The sequence below is a fragment of the Carassius auratus genome, chromosome 45 (assembly GCF_003368295.1).
Source record: "Carassius auratus strain Wakin chromosome 45, ASM336829v1, whole genome shotgun sequence".
NCBI classification, from domain to species: domain Eukaryota; kingdom Metazoa; phylum Chordata; class Actinopteri; order Cypriniformes; family Cyprinidae; genus Carassius; species Carassius auratus.
This window is the reverse complement of record NC_039287.1, coordinates 15,801,711-15,819,034: the sequence shown is the minus strand read 5'-3', so window position 1 is coordinate 15,819,034 and position 17,324 is coordinate 15,801,711. Positions and strand designations below refer to the sequence as shown.

The window sequence follows — 17,324 nt, the reverse complement described above, 5'->3', positions numbered from 1 at the left end:
CTCATATAATCCAGTCTCTCAACTGAGGTTGTTGAGACCATACTCCATTCAAGATCTCCCACCAAAAGGAAACCGTACACCTTGAAGTGGGCTCTGTTAACTATTTGGTGTGGCAATCGACAGCAGGACCCAGTTAACAGCCTGGTTGGTTCAGTGCTGGAGTTTCTGCAGTAGCGATCCTCTGCAGGATTATCTCCCTCCACCTTAAAGTTGTACGTGGTGGCTATAGTTGCCTAACATGCCATTTGGGTGGTCAATCATTGGGAAGAAACTTGCTATTGGCTCGTTTCCTCTGGTGTGTTGCGGCTGAAGCCTGCAAGCTGCTCTAGGGTCCTGGCTTGGGATCTGACTGTTGTCTTGGAAGGACTGTCTAAAGCTCTGTTTGAGCCAATTGAAGAGGTCTCAGAAAAAAACATTGAACCTTAATTAATTAATTATACACAGCTGGAACTGATAGAACTAAAAAGGAACAGGAAGAAACAAATACGGCCATAATCATCAACATGGAGCATGTGGGGCAGGAAAACACACCACAAGACATGGAACAGAGTCTGACACCATCATCTCGTTGAAAGTGCCCATCAAGCTTCGTAAGTATCTGACGGATAAGACAACATCAGCTGAGGTGCATCTCTATCTCATTTCAGTAATTCAGAGGAGGATCCATGATGCAACGCTGCCTGTACCATCATGGTCCATAGCCGTCACTAAGCCATTTACAAGGAACCTGAGAAGATTGATTCAGACTTTCACAACACTGGATAAAACAAATCCCATAAAACATGCAAATGCATTTAAGCAGCATTAAACCAAAAACAATGTGCATTAAGTCGTAGTTGCACTAGAGTTTGAGCAGGCTAAATTGATTTGAATGCTCTTGATATGATCTAATCTACCTTCCAGCATTAATACAAACCTGGAGAATGAAAGTTTGTGTTCTTTTAATTTAGCTTAGTTGTTCGGGACTGACATATTGTTCTTGCTTTTGGTCACATGTCTACATGTTGTAATACAAATTTGCAGGTCAGACATTGAAATTCACATTTTAAATGATTGACCACCCTACTATATAAGCAGCCTGTATAATATTTATGTAAGAGGCAGGCAAAAAAATTGAAATTGTTGGATCTACTTTGTTCATTTCTACAAACATCTACAAAAATCCTAATAAATCCTAACTATAGGCATATTGCTTTGTAAAATGAGCATAAACCCATGAATAGCACAACATATCATTGTTTGCTTCATTTCATGATAAACAGATTTTTAAAAACCCCTTTAAATACAACTGATTACTCTGTCAATCATAATGTGGTGGCCTGATCCAGGTGGATGCTTCACACTGGTGGTGGATGAGGAGATACCCCCTGACTATGTAAAGGGCTTTGAGTGCCTAGAAAAGCTCTATATAAAATGTAAGGAATTATTAAATTAAAGCTTACTGTTTTCCAAACAAGTTAAAGAGGCGTTTGTATGAAGGGATCTTTGGTTTACTTAGGTGACATCAGGATTGTCTACAATTACAGGGCAGAGAATTTTATTCATTAGATTTTGAGTTTTCTGATTGCGAACAGTAATGAAATTAAATATTTACTTTTGTAGCCTCAGGACAATGGACCTTGATCACAACATAATGAAAACTGTTCAGCCTATAGACAGGGCCATATTTTTCTGCCCTTAAAAACACGAACATGGTCACAAGTGTGTGTGTGTGTGTGTGTGTGTGAGTGAGAGAGAGAGAGAGATCTATGCAATATGTGATTTATCAGTTACGTAACACTAACTAGGTGCAAGTTCAAATCAACAAGACATTAGTCAAGTAAAACAAATCAAAATAAGACAAATATCTATACAAATTATAAATGAAATATTCTGAAGAGTTTATAGAAAAGTGTTTTGTTTTTACCACTGAAGAAATGGACGATAGAGGGCAGTGTTAATCTTCTTGTGCCAAGTCACGTGTCGCGCCTGATGACCTTACTAACTGTAGCCTGTGTATGTGCTGTATTTCAAACTTTTTATCACTTATGTTTTAATACTGTAAATGTCTGTGCATTGGAAAACAAACAAAACCGCAAAATATAGAAGATAAAAAATTGATAAGATGAGAAATAAAAAAGTGTTCTAAAATACAATAAAAAGTAATAAAATAATATAAACATATATATATATTCAACAGATGTGAAAGGCTATTGTTGTACTGTCAATATACCAGGGGCCTGTACCATGATGGTAGCTGAACAAATTCAGAGTTACAGGATTAGTTTTCAGTTGACAAAACCAAACCTCTCCAATCTGGCTTTGTTGGTACCATGATGCTGTTCATCAACTTTCTTTGTCAATTCAGGCTTTGATCCTGAGTTTGTAGTGCGCGTGCACATGAATGTGTGACATCACTGGCAAACAGCCAATCACGAGCCTTGCAACACAAAGCAAGTTTGATTTACTTCTCGCGAGAGACCCAGCTAGATTCAAAACTGAAGGTTAAAGGTTTTGCTAAAGGTTAAGAGATTGAAGAATATGACACATTTAAATGTCATATGGAAAATGAAGGAGGACTAATAAAATAAATGATCTTGCTCCATCAGTTTAGTCACAAGTGGAACTTGTTAACTTAGTTTATATATTTGAAAATATATAGTGATAGAGACTTGAACATGTAAATTCAGCTTTGTAGTTTTTAAAATAGTGCAATCTTTTGATACTACAGCTTATTTATATTACATGATCTGTATTCATTAATATTTATTTAAAATAATTTATAATAACTGTTAAACTAAAATTGCTTGTGTGTAAGAGATAAATAATAATATGAATTCACAATAATTATATAAATCATAAAATGACTCAGTTATTATCATTAAAGCCGGACTTCCATGTTTTTTTTGTTTTGTTTTTTACCTTTAATTTGGAGCAAGATAAACTGGAGTTACTTTGTGTCAGACATGTGTCACTTCTCTCACATTTGATTGGTTCACCTTCAGTTTGAGATCTCTAACCCAGAACATAACCTGCCCTGGAGCAGGTTAGCCATGCAGTGTAAGATACCATGGCAACAAACACAGATTAAAGCCGAGCTACTTTCATAGTACCTAAAACCCAGGGTTGGCGGAAACTAAGCTGAAACTTAGCTGGCTAGCCACCTAATCCAGCTTCATGGTACAGGCCCCAGTAGGCTACTTGTAATAAAATGTTATTCTTTCATAACAGTCTCAGTTTTAATTACAAATATTTGTTAAGTTCTTAACCATATGCATTTTTGTTTGTCCTGCTCCCATTGAGACTGCTGCCTTTCTTGTTTTGTCACATGATTCTGTGCATTGATCATTCGGTGCCAACTCTTGACTTGCAGCCTAATGTTTAGTCAGTTTGGCATTTAATTAACACTTCACATGTCATCAGCAGCAAAGATCAAAATTAAACAGTTATTGATGTACTGGTGTGAACTGAAAGAATGGATTGGATTTAAATCTTTGGTTAGATTAATTCTAAACCACAAGATTTGTGTTAGAAAAGATCACCACAGTTCTCGGGCTTCAGGCAACCGGGTAATTGAAAAGAAAAACTCATGAACGCTAGAGGGTTTTTAGCATGTGTGGCCTGTATCTCTTAGATTTGTGGTCTCGGTGGGTGGCAGGCAGCATGGGAGTACTGAAGACGCTCTTCGGCCACACGAACAGAGGAAATTTTAGATTCCTGTAGCCATGAGAGAGGTCACCAAATACTGGCAGGGTGCCTGCTGGAGAGCCCAAACCTCGGATGTTGATTTGAAATACTGGTGCATTTTGTGTTATTCTGTATTCATGACATAACTGTCTATCTATCTATCTATCTATCTATCTATCTATCTATCTATCTATCTATCTATCTATCTATCTATCTATCTATCTATCTATCTATCTATCTATCTATCTATTTATCTATCTGAATGCTGAGGAGAATACTTGGATGTAAATCAGTTAGTGGTATAGAAACCGTAACTCAAATTAATTTGTGTAGCATTTCAAAGCAGCTTTACATATATAAATGCCTATAAGGCCTTAGCTTAACCAGTTAGCATGTTTTAGAGCTGGGGCGATGACAAAATAAAACAATGATAAGAGTGATCTTCAGGATTTAGATCTTGCTATATTGTAGTGTTGATTGTGACAATATAAGACAAATAATAAAACAATATGTGACAAATATGACAGATTGTCATTGGTGAAAAGTCTGAAAAGGTCTGATGCTTGGATATACATTAATATATAACAGAAACTTTCAAGCGATTATGTTGAGAATAACTTTAACTAGTAGCATCTCTGATTTGGATTGATGTAGTCAAACATAGTTTTGTAGTTTGTAGTTTGAAATGACAGGGACAACTTAGATTTTCTAACTTAAAACAGATTTTCCAAAAAAGCAGATAGCCAGGAGAGATGAGTTTCCAGTTGCTGGATGTTTCTAGTTAAAACTGAGTTATCAAAGGCAACAGCTCTCATGAGTCTCTCACTGATCTATGGGTATTGATGGTTGTTCATATAAATGAATGACAGGTATTTGCATTGAAGTGCCAAAAAAGTATACACGAGTGTTATTGCTTAGCATCAGTTAATCCAGATGTTAACTCTGACGCATGCATTTTATTGAAAGAAACAAGAATTTTTTTTTTTTTGCAACATGCAAAATCATTATAAAGTATACATGATAATGAACAGCAGACATTAACTTGTTTTGTTGTTAAAGAGATGTTTGATTTCCCTTTTTAGGTCAGTGTGTCCTGGAGGACTCTGGGTAGTGCACCATCTGAATAGATGATCATTTCAAAGCGTCCGCAAATGTACGATGAAAACACAATAAATACTTTACAACACATGCCAACACAGAAATACTCTTCTTGCCATTAATGTGACAGCGACCACACGAAGCAATCCCTTCACAACACAAACACCAGAAACACGGATAACAATGCTTCATCATGCAAATATATTTTCGATAAATGCATTAAATAAAGTGCCAGCCGTAGCATGTGCATACGCAGTCTGCGTACTCTTAAGAGCCATATTTCAGTATGGAGCAATATTAAGTATCCCTTGCAACAGTTCCCAAACAACAAATGAAAAGCAACAGCAATAACAACACAGCAAATGCACAGTCGCAGAACAACTAAATAACAAAATCGTACAAAACATTATATAAGGTACCACATTAGAACAATATACTCATTATAATATTCTCTTTATACGTCTGTCAGTTCTTTCCCTTTCTGAGATTCTGACACTAATAAAGAACTAAATGAACATTGTTATGTTTACCCTGAGTTGGCAATGAAGTGTGTCCATTGGCTCTCAAACATCCCCGTAAGTCTAAAGCAGACTTTTTAACTCATTTTGCTTCAGGATCCAGATTTTACATTAGACAGCACTGATATCAGAGTAAATACAGTGGGGTCCAAAGGTCAGAGACCACATTGAATATACGGGACTCAAAATCAATGATGATTAAATGTTAATATTAAAACAAATAATAAATAAAATGTTCAAATATCAAATTATATTGACCATTTTCGGATTGAAGCACATAAGATGCTCTTTGGAATATTCTCATATCATGCCAGATAACATTATCCTCCGTTTTTGCACAAATGTTGAGTTCTGCGGTCCATCAAGCAAAAGGGAGACACTCATGAATGAAATTCACGAAATTCATTTTTTTTAAATACAACTTTTCATTAAAATAGCTATGCTGATAAATTATAGCTTATAATAAATATGTATTAAATTTGACAAACATTTTCAGTCGTGGTGTCAGACTGTTGTACCCCACTGTATGTGACTGCAGCAGCAACAACAACAACAACAAAATGCTGTATTGGTCATTTACACAAATACAAGGGTTACAAGATTGACATGTCATGACAAAGATTATCAACAGATGGATTATAATAAATTTTTAAACATTTCTTAAATTTCCACAATGTTTCAAACATAAGAAATGCAATGCTTTGCGAACACAGTGTCCCACAACATAGGAGTAGCATGTGGCTAGCTGGCATATTTGAATTGGGTAAAGCACCACAGCAGGACGGTGTGTAAGAGGAGGGACAGTCATTTGGTGATTTAATATTCTCTGGCCTCCTCCAATTCGTTCATGAAAATGTCCTGCTGGGGATTCTCTGTGCAATGCAGGCCATTATTGGGTGGGCGGACGGCATGAAACCTGCTCCAGTCTCCTTTGCATAGTATCCAAGGCAATACATCCACCTTAAAATGCAGTTCTGGAGAGAACTCTGTGCTGATTAGGTTGGGGGTACCTGCACCCCTGCCCCTTGTAATAAGATGCTTGTTGTCATCGTAGCAACAATGCTGGGCAGCCAGGGTGGTGCCATCTCTTGAGAGGCCAGAACGCAAGCAAAAGCGTGCCGAGGGTTTGTAGATATCCAGACGCTCTTTTGGCGCACTAGCATCCCTCCACTGGAAGATCCGACCATGTCCTGCATCCAGCAGACTGACTATATTGTTGAAGGCTTCTGAAGGATAGGTGCACGGACAGCTGGGTAATTCAGTCAACACCTGCTGCAGGTAACGCTGGAGAAACTCACTCGTACAATTCAACCACTTATCGCAGCTGTCAACATCTGCAAGAACAACCAAACCCAAACAGATTACACGTGATCAACGATAACAGAGTGACGTTTGCCCAGTAGGGCTTTAAAAATAGCGCGATAGATTGATGCATTAGAAAATAAGAATTCATATATTTGTTCAAATTTTCAAACATTGTTTTGGGTATAGATCATATAGACTACGTTGCAAAAAGCATTAACTAATACAAATAATTGGATAGGTCTGATACAGTTTATTTAACACAGTTAACACATTCATCTGATTTTACGTCGCAACCACGTAATGCAGTTCTGTTTTTTTCATGATCACGGTGCAAGAGCTTCTTAAAATTATAAATCTAATCCAAAGGGAACATTTAACAAAAATCATGTCACTTGCCATCCTGGTATGCTCCGATTTCATTATCATAAGGGTTCGAAAACATGCATGAAATATCACCTACAAGCAGAATACACTGCTATTGTTAATCAACTGGTGTCGAGGAGATTTCTTGTGGCTGTTTAGAGTCAGTTCAGCAACTCCACGAGTGTTTCACTAACATCTGACAGTCAGTGTCTGAATGCTTTTGTTTTCATTTGGGACATTATAACTATTTCATTTTATTTTTTTTTCAATTTGTTATTCATGATTATCTGAACTGAATATCGACAGCTTTAACAAAAAGTTTAAAACACTTACTAGTGCCAAAGGGTTCTGTGCCATTTTCCATCTCAAATGGAAAGACATGAGCCACACTGTTCCAATCATCTGTGGGGAAAAAAATCACTGTTACTTAATTTCACATAAAATGGTTTAGAAAAAAAAGAAGACATTTTTGAGTACTTAAGTAACCTGGGCATGGCATACGGTCACAGCTTTGGGATTCGGTGGAGATGCAGAAATCTCCACATGAACGTGATCGAGTCTGGTTGCCATGGCCACACGTGACAGTACAGGGACTCCACGTGCCCCATTGTTCCTCTTTCTCTCCTAACAACAAAATAATTATTAGTTATAACATTTATTTGTGATTATGTCTAAGGCACGCCTCCCTATTGCTAGGTTTAGGTTTTAAACAAAACCCCTAACCTTGAATAGTTTTCAGTGGTCCGCTCACAAGTGGCCATCTGAGATATACGAACATTACTATTCACACTTGGTATTAGCATCATAGCATGTGTTTCAAATGCATTTCCTTTGACCTCTTGTGTTGTTAAGACACACACCCTATTATTTTGTTTCTGACTACCCCACATATGGGGTTTCAGTGATTCGATTCTTAAATGTTTTAGACTCTGTTTACACTAATGACTTGTGAGCAATCACAGCAGTAATGTCTGAAGAATAAACCCAGAAAATGCATAGAAACATATTAACAACCACTCATCACTCAAAGACACCATCCCAGGAAATCCTTTGCAATAGCATGCTAGCACTCTTGGCTGTAACTTTTGCACAAGAATGCAAGGGTAAGCTGCAAGAGTAAGCTTTTGCTAGGGCTTATAGCCGCTAAAAAAAAAACAATTCAATAAAGAATTTAAAAAGACTTCTAAAGGCTGATTAGCTTTTAGCATTTGAGAGATTTCAAAACTCTCTTTACTAAAAACAAACTGCAGATAATGGATTAAACAAAGACAACAGATGTCTTCTTCTGACTTCTGTAATATAGAGTATTGATTACAGACTAGCATGTTTAAATATTTAACCTGAATCTGGGTGGGGAGCCAGTGATATTGCACACACAGTGATGGTGCCCTGATTACAGACAGACTATAGTTAAAGATGAAAAGGAGACAAAGGCTCAGTGTCTGCTCTTGCTGGCTTTGTAGAACTGCCAAACTGTGAAATCCATAAAAGCCACAGGGCTTGTCTTATAGCAGAGGACCAGTTCTTGATTAGACCATTTTTGTTGTGCTATTTTTACAATTTCACAAGTTCGCCTGTCCATCCAGCCTTAATAGTTTATGGTAAACGAACTTGGCTTGCTGTCATCGACAGAGGCTCAACCCTAGGCTTGAGCTCTGAGTTCAACCCACCTTGTGTGGAACTACATAGAGGGAGAATGACAGAAATAAAGGAGGAGATGGGGAGGTGGAGGGACGCCGGAATAACTGTCCCTAGGACAGCATAATGACTGCTGCTGCTTATAAAAGCTTGTAACGATGACTGACAGGACTGAATGTTTAGGCTCCTCTTGAACCTACGATCAGAACTTTAATAATATATTTTTTTTTCCATTTCTAGCACATTCCCTCTGTGTGTCATGCTGTTGTAGCACACGAAGAATGAGACCTGGCATTGATCTAATAACGATGGACTTGCAATGAAAGATGTCATCTTGATGGCAGTATATGTCTCTGCACAATTCCAATATATGCCTCAATGTCAATTAAATACATTTTAAAGAGAATGAACAGACTAAATGTTTTAATTTTATTGCATTTTACAAAACGTCCTAAATTTTCTGGAATTTGGGTTGTCTGTATGTGTGTGTGTGTGTGTGTATATATATATATATATATACCTGTATACATTTCAGGACATGAGATAGAAAAGAGAAATTATGTCAAAAATAAGATTAATAGTAATAGTACTAATTCAGTACTAAACCATATTGTGCTGAGCCGTACTGAGCCGAGTCATACCACACAATGGAAAAAACGCCATTAATCTCTAAATTTAGCACTCAGTCATTGTGTCTTCCACCATCACTCTAATTAAACCCCCATTCCATTTCATCCTTGTCCCCAGTGAAACAAGACTGCACAGCTACAACGCAAAGTATGCAATTCCCACCATGACACAGACATGGCCTGGAGAGAAAAACAAAAAAGCAACAGAGGCGTAATGTTATGCATGGCCTTGAAAAGCCTAGGATTCTTGAACAAGCTTGAAAGAGCCAGCCGCTCTGGGATGGAGGGGGTAGTGGGGGGAGGCAGGGTCTGGGGTCCAACCCGCGGGACATAAAAAGTAACCGGATGACCCCTCTCACTCTGTGTTCCCAATCTATGCTCTAATTAAACACAAGCACAGGCTTATTTGCTCAAGAGAACATACTCACGCTGCCATTAGTGAGCGGATTGGGCTCATCTTCAAACAGCGGTCTTCTCCGCCGAGTGAAACCAGTGTCTACATCAAAGGTCCGGCGCTCACAAATACCCTGCCGCTGGCTAGTCTGAATCAATGCTGTGAAACAGCTCGCTCTACCCTTACTCCCCAATATCTTCATCTCCCTTTCCCTTAAACAACCCTACAAATTGCCTTCATCTGACTGCTGCCAAAGCAGCATTCTTGAATTCTCCCATTCCATCAGCTGGAAACCAACTTTTTCTATTAATAGTTTTAATATATGGATACATGGCAGTTCTGCAAATTCTGAACTTGCTTGAAGACAGCTTTCTCCATTCCAAAGCTTTTTTTAATTACATAGCTTGAAAGTTCACATACTATTACTTCTAAATTCTCAAGACCTGTAGAACTGGCTAATAAACAAACTGCTCACCATAATGGTGTTGGGTCCATGGATTTTCCCAGTTGCCACCTGTTTTGCCAAGCACACTAGGAAGGGGCTCCCCACGGTCAAACTCCAGTGCATAATCATCCTCTTCCTCCCCTGCTTGGCCGGTACCATCCTCACCTGAATCTACATCTGCATAGCCCCAAAATAAAGGCCAGAAAAGCTTCTTCCCACCATGCCATTCTACAGTAGAGGAGGGAGAAGATGTAGGCCAGTCATTACTCCTTTCTTTAATCAGGTCCGTGTCCACTTCCATGGGTGGGTCATTCAACACCTCGATGGTCACCTATAACCAAAGATGCAAAGTACACAGGGACTAAATCACTGAATTATAATAGGGAACATTGGGTGTTATTTTAAGAACTTAAAAAACACACAGCTAATAAAGGCACTGAAGACAAACCATTCTAATTATTCTATTAGTAAGTCTAGAGAACAGTCAGTAGCTCAGCCTCAATATCAAATCAAGCAACATTACTTCCTCTTCATCTCAAAATCAGATTACTTATTACACTTAATTACATCCAATCAGGAGTGATGACTCACTATGGATGCTGACTTTTTGGATTACACAGGATTTGACATTAGCCTCAGAGTAGAGACAAACGGTAATGGCTTATTATATCCGGACTGGCATATTAGGACTTCCCACTCAATCATCAAAGGCATTGGAAGAGGAACTCACTACCATCACATCACAAAGCATTTCACAGAGATGGCTACTAACTTGAGATGTGTGCTCTTGCATGTGCTCACCTGAATGTTTGGGTTTTGGGAGCCAGCGTCTGCATTTGCAAGATCTGGAAAGGTTTTGAGGTCTAGGACAAAGGGTTTTGATTCTTCCTCGGGCTCAGGCTGTGGTAGGACACCCGTTGAGCGATGCTGAAGCCACCTGTGTTGGTGGGGATGTAGGTCTGCCAAATTATTCTGGATTTGGTTCTGCTGGTGCAGGAGATTATGGTCAGTGTCTCTCATTAGATGTGTCTAATGACAAAACAAACGGAACCAGCAGCGAATTAGTCTTCTGACTTCTGACATCATACCTGCACCACTCTATTGGAACATTTTGGAACAACTGCATCGTTAGCTTTTGTGCTGCATCTCATGTATGCCACTATTAAATAACTTCAAAAAGCATTCCATACTGCTGAATAAATGTTTTTTTCAGCAGCTGAACATTGTTAACAATTGGTTACATATTGCATGAATGCAGTGGTGAATCAGAGATGTCGTAAGTCTTTTCTTCCCCGGAGGTCTCAACAAGAGGGGCTGAAAGACTAGATGCTGTCACTCATTAAAGACTCTTAACATAAATTAACAGAGCGAGTTTAATTTCCTCCCATCCTCCCATCCTTTGTCTCCAAGAGGCCATTTCTTGTCTTTCTTTCTATTGTGAATTTACTGTAAAATTGCCTTTCCTCCCTGTGGAATGTGGCTTGTCCTGCCACTGGGCTTTCTAACCATCACACAAATATGGCATGAATTCTAGAATCCGGAACAAAGCCTTAGCAGGCAAAAGACCATACGTCACACACACAGCCCTTACTGAGCTTATTGGTGAGACACATGGACACAATCAGCACACACACTTTATGTTGGGACATTTGGGAAAGCAGCATGCAGTGCAGCCTAGATTTAAGTGACCTCCAATATCAAAGTCTCAGGACCAAACCAGTGAAGAAAAACAATAATCTAAGACCCCTCTTAGTTCTCTTTCCCCTTGATGACCCCTGCCCCAGATGTAAAAACAAAAGAGACATTTAGTTGTCATGATTCTGCCCTCGTGTCCTTGATTTTTCCTAGTCTTGAGGCAGGATCATGACAGACCCATGTTTTGTGTACAAGCGCATGGCCTTGTCTTTGGGCCATGTGCTTGTGTTGTCTCGTTCCCTTGCCCCGCCCCCCTTGTTAACCTAGTCGTGTCTTGATTGTCCTATCTGTAACACCTGTCGCGTCTTGATTAGTACCCCTATTTAGATCTCCTAGTGTGCTCTGTCTTGCGTCGGTTCATTGTCATTGAGATCTGTACCTGTACCCGTGATTGTGATTGTTCCACTCTGTGATTGTTCCTTAAGAAGTGTTTGTATTACCGTGAGCGTTTGTTTATAGTTAGTATTTAGAGTCCTTGTTTATCTTGTCAGTCCAGTCCTGTTTTAGTTATTTAGTCTTTACCTTGCTCCGTGTTTTCCCCCTCGTGGGTTTTTGTTTCCCCTTTTTGTAATAAACCCTTTGTTTGAGAATCCCTGTCTGCACCTGAGTTCCTCCCTTACCAATACCTGACAGAATGAACCGACCACCAAGGAACTCAGCAGACAGGAGGCAATGCTGGATGGCATCAGCCAGCCAGCGAGATTGTTTTGAGGGCTCTCGCCTTGTGGTGTTCCGGGGGACCAGGGGAGGTCGTTCCGGAGCGAGCGGGCGAGAGGAGGAGCCCCAGAGGTCCCCACCTACCCAGCTGCCGGCGATCCCGGAGGGTCGTGTCCTGGCCGTGGCAACCCTGGGGGGTCAGGCAAGCCCCTCCCAGAGTCCTGAGGTGCCCTCCTCAGCCAGCAGTCTCCCCATGAAACGAGTGAGACGGTTTTCATGGGAGTCAACTTCTGAGTCTTCGGCGTCCGAGACTGCCCTGCCCGAGACCAAACTCCCCCAACCCGCCTCTGACCCAGCTGTGGCCTCTGCACCGCGCCCAAGGAGGAAGAGGAGGAAGAGGGGGCCTGCCGGTCCTGTGACCCTGTCTCCTCCCGTGCCAGCAGCGGAGAGCGCTGGCGTGCCCGTGCCAGCAGCGGAGAGCGCTGGCGTGCCCGTGCCAGCAGCGGAGAGCGCTGGCGTGCCCGTGCCAGCAGCGGAGAGCGCTGGCGTGCCCGTGCCAGCAGCGGAGAGCGCTGGCGTGCCCGTGCCAGCAGCGGAGAGCGCTGGCGTGCCCGTGCCAGCAGCGGAGAGCGCTGGCGTGCCCGTGCCAGCAGCGGAGAGCGCTGGCGTGCCCGTGCCAGCAGCGGAGAGCGCTGGCGTGCCCGTGCCAGCAGCGGTGAGCGTGTCCGAGCCAGCAGCGGTGAGCGCTGGCGTGCCCGAGCCGGCAAAGAAGAGGGCAGTATGCAAGTCGGCAGTCGTGAGAGCGCAGGAGAGTGCCGCGGCCGACTCTGCAGCAAAGACTTTAGTTCAGTGTATCTCATCTCGTAAGGAGATGCCAATTGTCTTAGCGGCTAAAGCCTTTTCTGATTATTTGTCTAGTCTTGTCCGTATCCTAGAAGTCCCCGTCAGTCCTGTCTTGTCCTCAGACCCTGTCCCCAGAAATCCCGAGTGTCCTGATGTCGTCTCCCCGTGTCCCGTAGATGTCGTCTCCCCGTGTCCCGTGAGTGTTGCCCCGTGTCCTGCTGATGAAGTCATGTATCCTGTTGATGTGGCCCCGTGTCCCATAGATGTCCCGTGTCCTGTTGTCCCCCCGTGTCCAGTAGATGTTGCCCCGTGTCCCGTAGATGTCCCGTGTCCAGTAGATGTTGTCTCCCCGTGTCCAGCTGTCGTCTCCCCGCGTCCCGTAAGTCTTGCCCCGCGTCCCGTAAGTGTTGCCCCGCGTCCCTTGTCTGCTCCTATCATGTCCCCTGTCAGTTGTCCCGAGACCCCTCCCCGCCCCTCACCACCCAGACCTGCCCGTACCCCCCGTCGTCAGCCTTCGTCCTGTCCTTCTAAGATCCCTACCCCTCCCACCCACCCTGGTCTGTCCCCCATGAACTTTGTACTCCCGCCTCCTCCCCTTCCCTGTTTGTTTTTTTTGATTTGTCACCCCAACCCTGCTGTTGTGTATTCATGTTTGCCATTGTTGTTATTTGTCATGTCCTGTTGGTTTGTGTCTGTGTCCCAGTCTGTCATGTCAGTCGTGTCCCGTGTTTGATGTTCCCTTGAGGAGCGTCTGGAAGCCGCTCCTTAAGGGAGGGGTTCTGTCATGATTCTGCCCTCGTGTCCTTGATTTTTCCTAGTCTTGAGGCAGGATCATGACAGACCCATGTTTTGTGTACAAGCGCATGGCCTTGTCTTTGGGCCATGTGCTTGTGTTGTCTCGTTCCCTTGCCCCGCCCCCCTTGTTAACCTAGTCGTGTCTTGATTGTCCTATCTGTAACACCTGTCGCGTCTTGATTAGTACCCCTATTTAGATCTCCTAGTGTGCTCTGTCTTGCGTCGGTTCATTGTCATTGAGATCTGTACCTGTACCCGTGATTGTGATTGTTCCACTCTGTGATTGTTCCTTAAGAAGTGTTTGTATTACCGTGAGCGTTTGTTTATAGTTAGTATTTAGAGTCCTTGTTTATCTTGTCAGTCCAGTCCTGTTTTAGTTATTTAGTCTTTACCTTGCTCCGTGTTTTCCCCCTCGTGGGTTTTTGTTTCCCCTTTTTGTAATAAACCCTTTGTTTGAGAATCCCTGTCTGCACCTGAGTTCCTCCCTTACCAATACCTGACATTAGTTATACAAAGCTGAGTAGAAGGACCTTTCTTTGAGAGGTTAGACATGGCCCCCTTGTGCACAAACATAGCATCAAGGAGACCAGACTGCAGGAAATTCCACATTAACACAGAAGAGGGGCTAAAAAAATAATTTAGGAGCTGAACTATGACCCGTGAGAGAGAGTGAAAACACTAAGTGTTTTTTGACCAGTATTATGTAAGGCCTCATATTGCATTGCTCTACTGTAGGCCTCTCTCCATTCTGGACCCCTTTGCATGGTGAAATAATAAAAACAGGGTTAGAGATTTGAATCTATTGGGGTCACTCGTTTCAGTCATGTTAACGAAGCAAGATGCTATGGGGTGGTTATGTATTAAGATAATTTGTTATTTTAAATAAAATATTCATGACATCTTACACATTTATACAACAGCATGGCAAATGAGCACTCATTCCAAAAGGCAAAAGCATAGGGCACATTTTAAATGGTCAACCTCTTACCATTTTGTGGCAAACAACTTATTAATTAATAAATTAAAAAACTGGATATAGAAATATAAGCATTCAATTCTAATTCCTTCAAGATCACTTTTATTAGCAGCATTATCTCTAACACTGTCAACTATGTTACCTCAGACTCTTACTTTTCTGAAGACATGTATCCTCAGCACATTTTAAATTATATTCATTTAGCTTAAGTGACACAATGTTCATTATTGATGCTTAAAGACTTGAAATGAATACAACCTGCACTATTTGTGCTTTTGGGTCTTTCAGAATAACTGTTATGTCCCATGGTGCAGTTTCTTCAAGAGTCAGTTCCACAAATTATTTTATCAGCCTCATGTATTGCATTTGGAAATATGTAGTGTAAATTAGTAAACAAACAAACAAACAAAAAAGTTTTAAATAAAATGGCCTGATGCATTTGTCACTCTATGGTTATACAGCATGTTGTATCCAAATACATAAATAATGTATAGACATAATAACATATTCAACATTTTATTTTAAGGTGTCCTTCTTACACATGTGACACACACGTACTTGCTATTATAAAAACAATTAATTATGCAGAATTACTTGAAAGTAACCCTAAGCCAAACCCAATTTCTAACCCTAACCTACTAAGTATTGCTGTAGTTAATTAATATTTCACAAGTAAGTATATATATAATTACACTGTAACAAGGACACCTTAAAACAAAGTGCAACCACATATTCACACAATCTAGTACAAATTGTTTGGAAATTACGTAACAATTCTACTAATACTAACAATACTCAGTTCAAAATGATACTCACATACTATATTATTTTGTGTTATTTAACATCACATGCTATTTAAAGGCTGAAATATGGGTCGGACGCAGAGGCAAAGCAATAAAATTGACCCACACAGCACTAATTAAATAAATTAATTATAAAAGTGTGTTTTTTAATCAATCCCTGTGAAATCAAATTAGTGAATGAAAACAACAGCAACATAAGATCAAGGATATCTCGATCCACTTGTACTCACCTCGGTGGAGTCCGCGTGTCTGGATCTCTCGTGACGCCTCACAGGGACGCCTGTCGCGCGCTCTGTCCAGACAGCGAGCAGCACTGTTAAAAGTCCCCAGAAACTGTTACGCGCTGTAAGCATTTTGCACAATTGCGTGTCTGCCCACTAAATACTACTAATTTATTAAATGAGCAATAGTTGTTTAGGAAGCTCTGTGGATTTTCCTCTTGGCGAAGATCTTCAGTGCACTGCTCTTCATCTCCATCCAAACTTCATTAAAACTAGCACAGGTATGTGACTTGAAACGACTTGCTGAGTCTCTTCTTCACAGAGTTTGTCCATGTGGACTGATCGGCTCTCAGTTTAAGTAGCTAACGTTACTGCTGACCTCACTCACGTGCTGCTCTTCCAGTGCATCCTCATCCAGCTATTACAAAACCTTATCTCCACTTCTTCTGTAAGATGGCAGAGCACTGAATCATTACCTACACGTTAATGCTGTAGATGTGGGCATCTCGGATATCACAAGTACACTTGAGCTGTAGAGCTGTGTGCACAGCAGTGATACACCAGCAGGATGGTCTGATCTCTGATGGAGAATAATTTCCAGAGCCAATGATGCTGATTCATCTGACAGGTGTGTGAGGATCATTTCCGCTCAGGTGAGTGTTTGTGCCATTCAGAACTCAATTCACTTTCAGTTGTTTTAATTCCAGTTCATTTCCTAAGTTTAAATTGAACTTCAATCAAGCTGGCGAAGAGGATGCTGGATGGTTAACTCTTGAATTTAAGAAAATACAATTTGAATGAACTGAAATTTTAAGAAATTCACAAAATTTCACAGCTGTAAGAGCATTTTTAAATAATTAATATCAAGGTCCAGTATGAATCAGCCATAAATATGTGACATATTTATTGTTTCTATAGTGCATATAACATTCAGGCAGTTTTTTAATTGTTCTGGTTTCATCCTTCATATCATTCTTCACACACTGTAAAAATTATATTAAAGGGTTAGTTCACCCCAAAATGAAAATTCTGTCATTAATTAATCATCCTCATGGCGTTCCAAACCTATTCGACCTTTGTTCATATTCTAAACACAAATTAAGATATTTTTGATGAAATCCAAGAGCTTTCTGACCCCAAATGGGGTCAACAATGGAACTGAAATGTTCCCAGGGCCAGAAAGGAAACTTTATTCAACAATTCCCTCCTTGTCAGTGTCCGCCACCATTCACAAGAGTACCATTACGTTGTTGTTATTTTTGTTTTCTTTGCGGGCAA

At 40.8% G+C, this 17,324-nt stretch overlaps 1 protein-coding gene across 2 annotated transcripts; it reads right to left on the bottom strand.

The window, feature by feature from the left end:
- Window positions 1-5,501: 5,501 nt before the first annotated feature.
- On the bottom strand, window positions 5,502-16,600 carry LOC113063414 (isthmin-2-like). Of its 2 annotated transcripts, none has more exons than XM_026233781.1 (6): window positions 16,056-16,600; window positions 10,858-11,043; window positions 10,087-10,387; window positions 7,437-7,574; window positions 7,284-7,352; window positions 5,502-6,616 (listed from the first exon to the last, which is right to left on the bottom strand). In XM_026233781.1, exons 1-6 carry the CDS (start codon window positions 16,176-16,178, stop codon window positions 6,099-6,101), a joined length of 1,335 nt encoding a protein of 444 aa, XP_026089566.1. In that variant the 5' UTR covers window positions 16,179-16,600; the 3' UTR covers window positions 5,502-6,098. The 2 variants fall into 2 exon arrangements, with proteins under 2 accessions (XP_026089566.1, XP_026089567.1); XM_026233782.1 differs by having other exon boundaries at window positions 10,858-11,040; window positions 16,056-16,599.
- Window positions 16,601-17,324: the final 724 nt, after the last annotated feature.

What these genes read in the sequence shown, in the direction of transcription:
- LOC113063414 (XM_026233781.1), bottom strand. Translation starts at nt 16,178, where the DNA reads ATGCTTACAGCGCGTAACAGTTTCTGGGGACTTTTAACAGTGCTGCTC. An exon ending in GACACGCGGACTCCACCGAG is followed by an intron (nt 11,044 to 16,055) that starts GTGAGTACAAGT and finishes CTCCTGCACCAG; the next exon opens with CAGAACCAAATCCAGAATAA. An exon ending in CACAGAACCCTTTGGCACTA is followed by an intron (nt 6,617 to 7,283) that starts GTAAGTGTTTTA and finishes TTGTTCTTGCAG; the next exon opens with ATGTTGACAGCTGCGATAAG.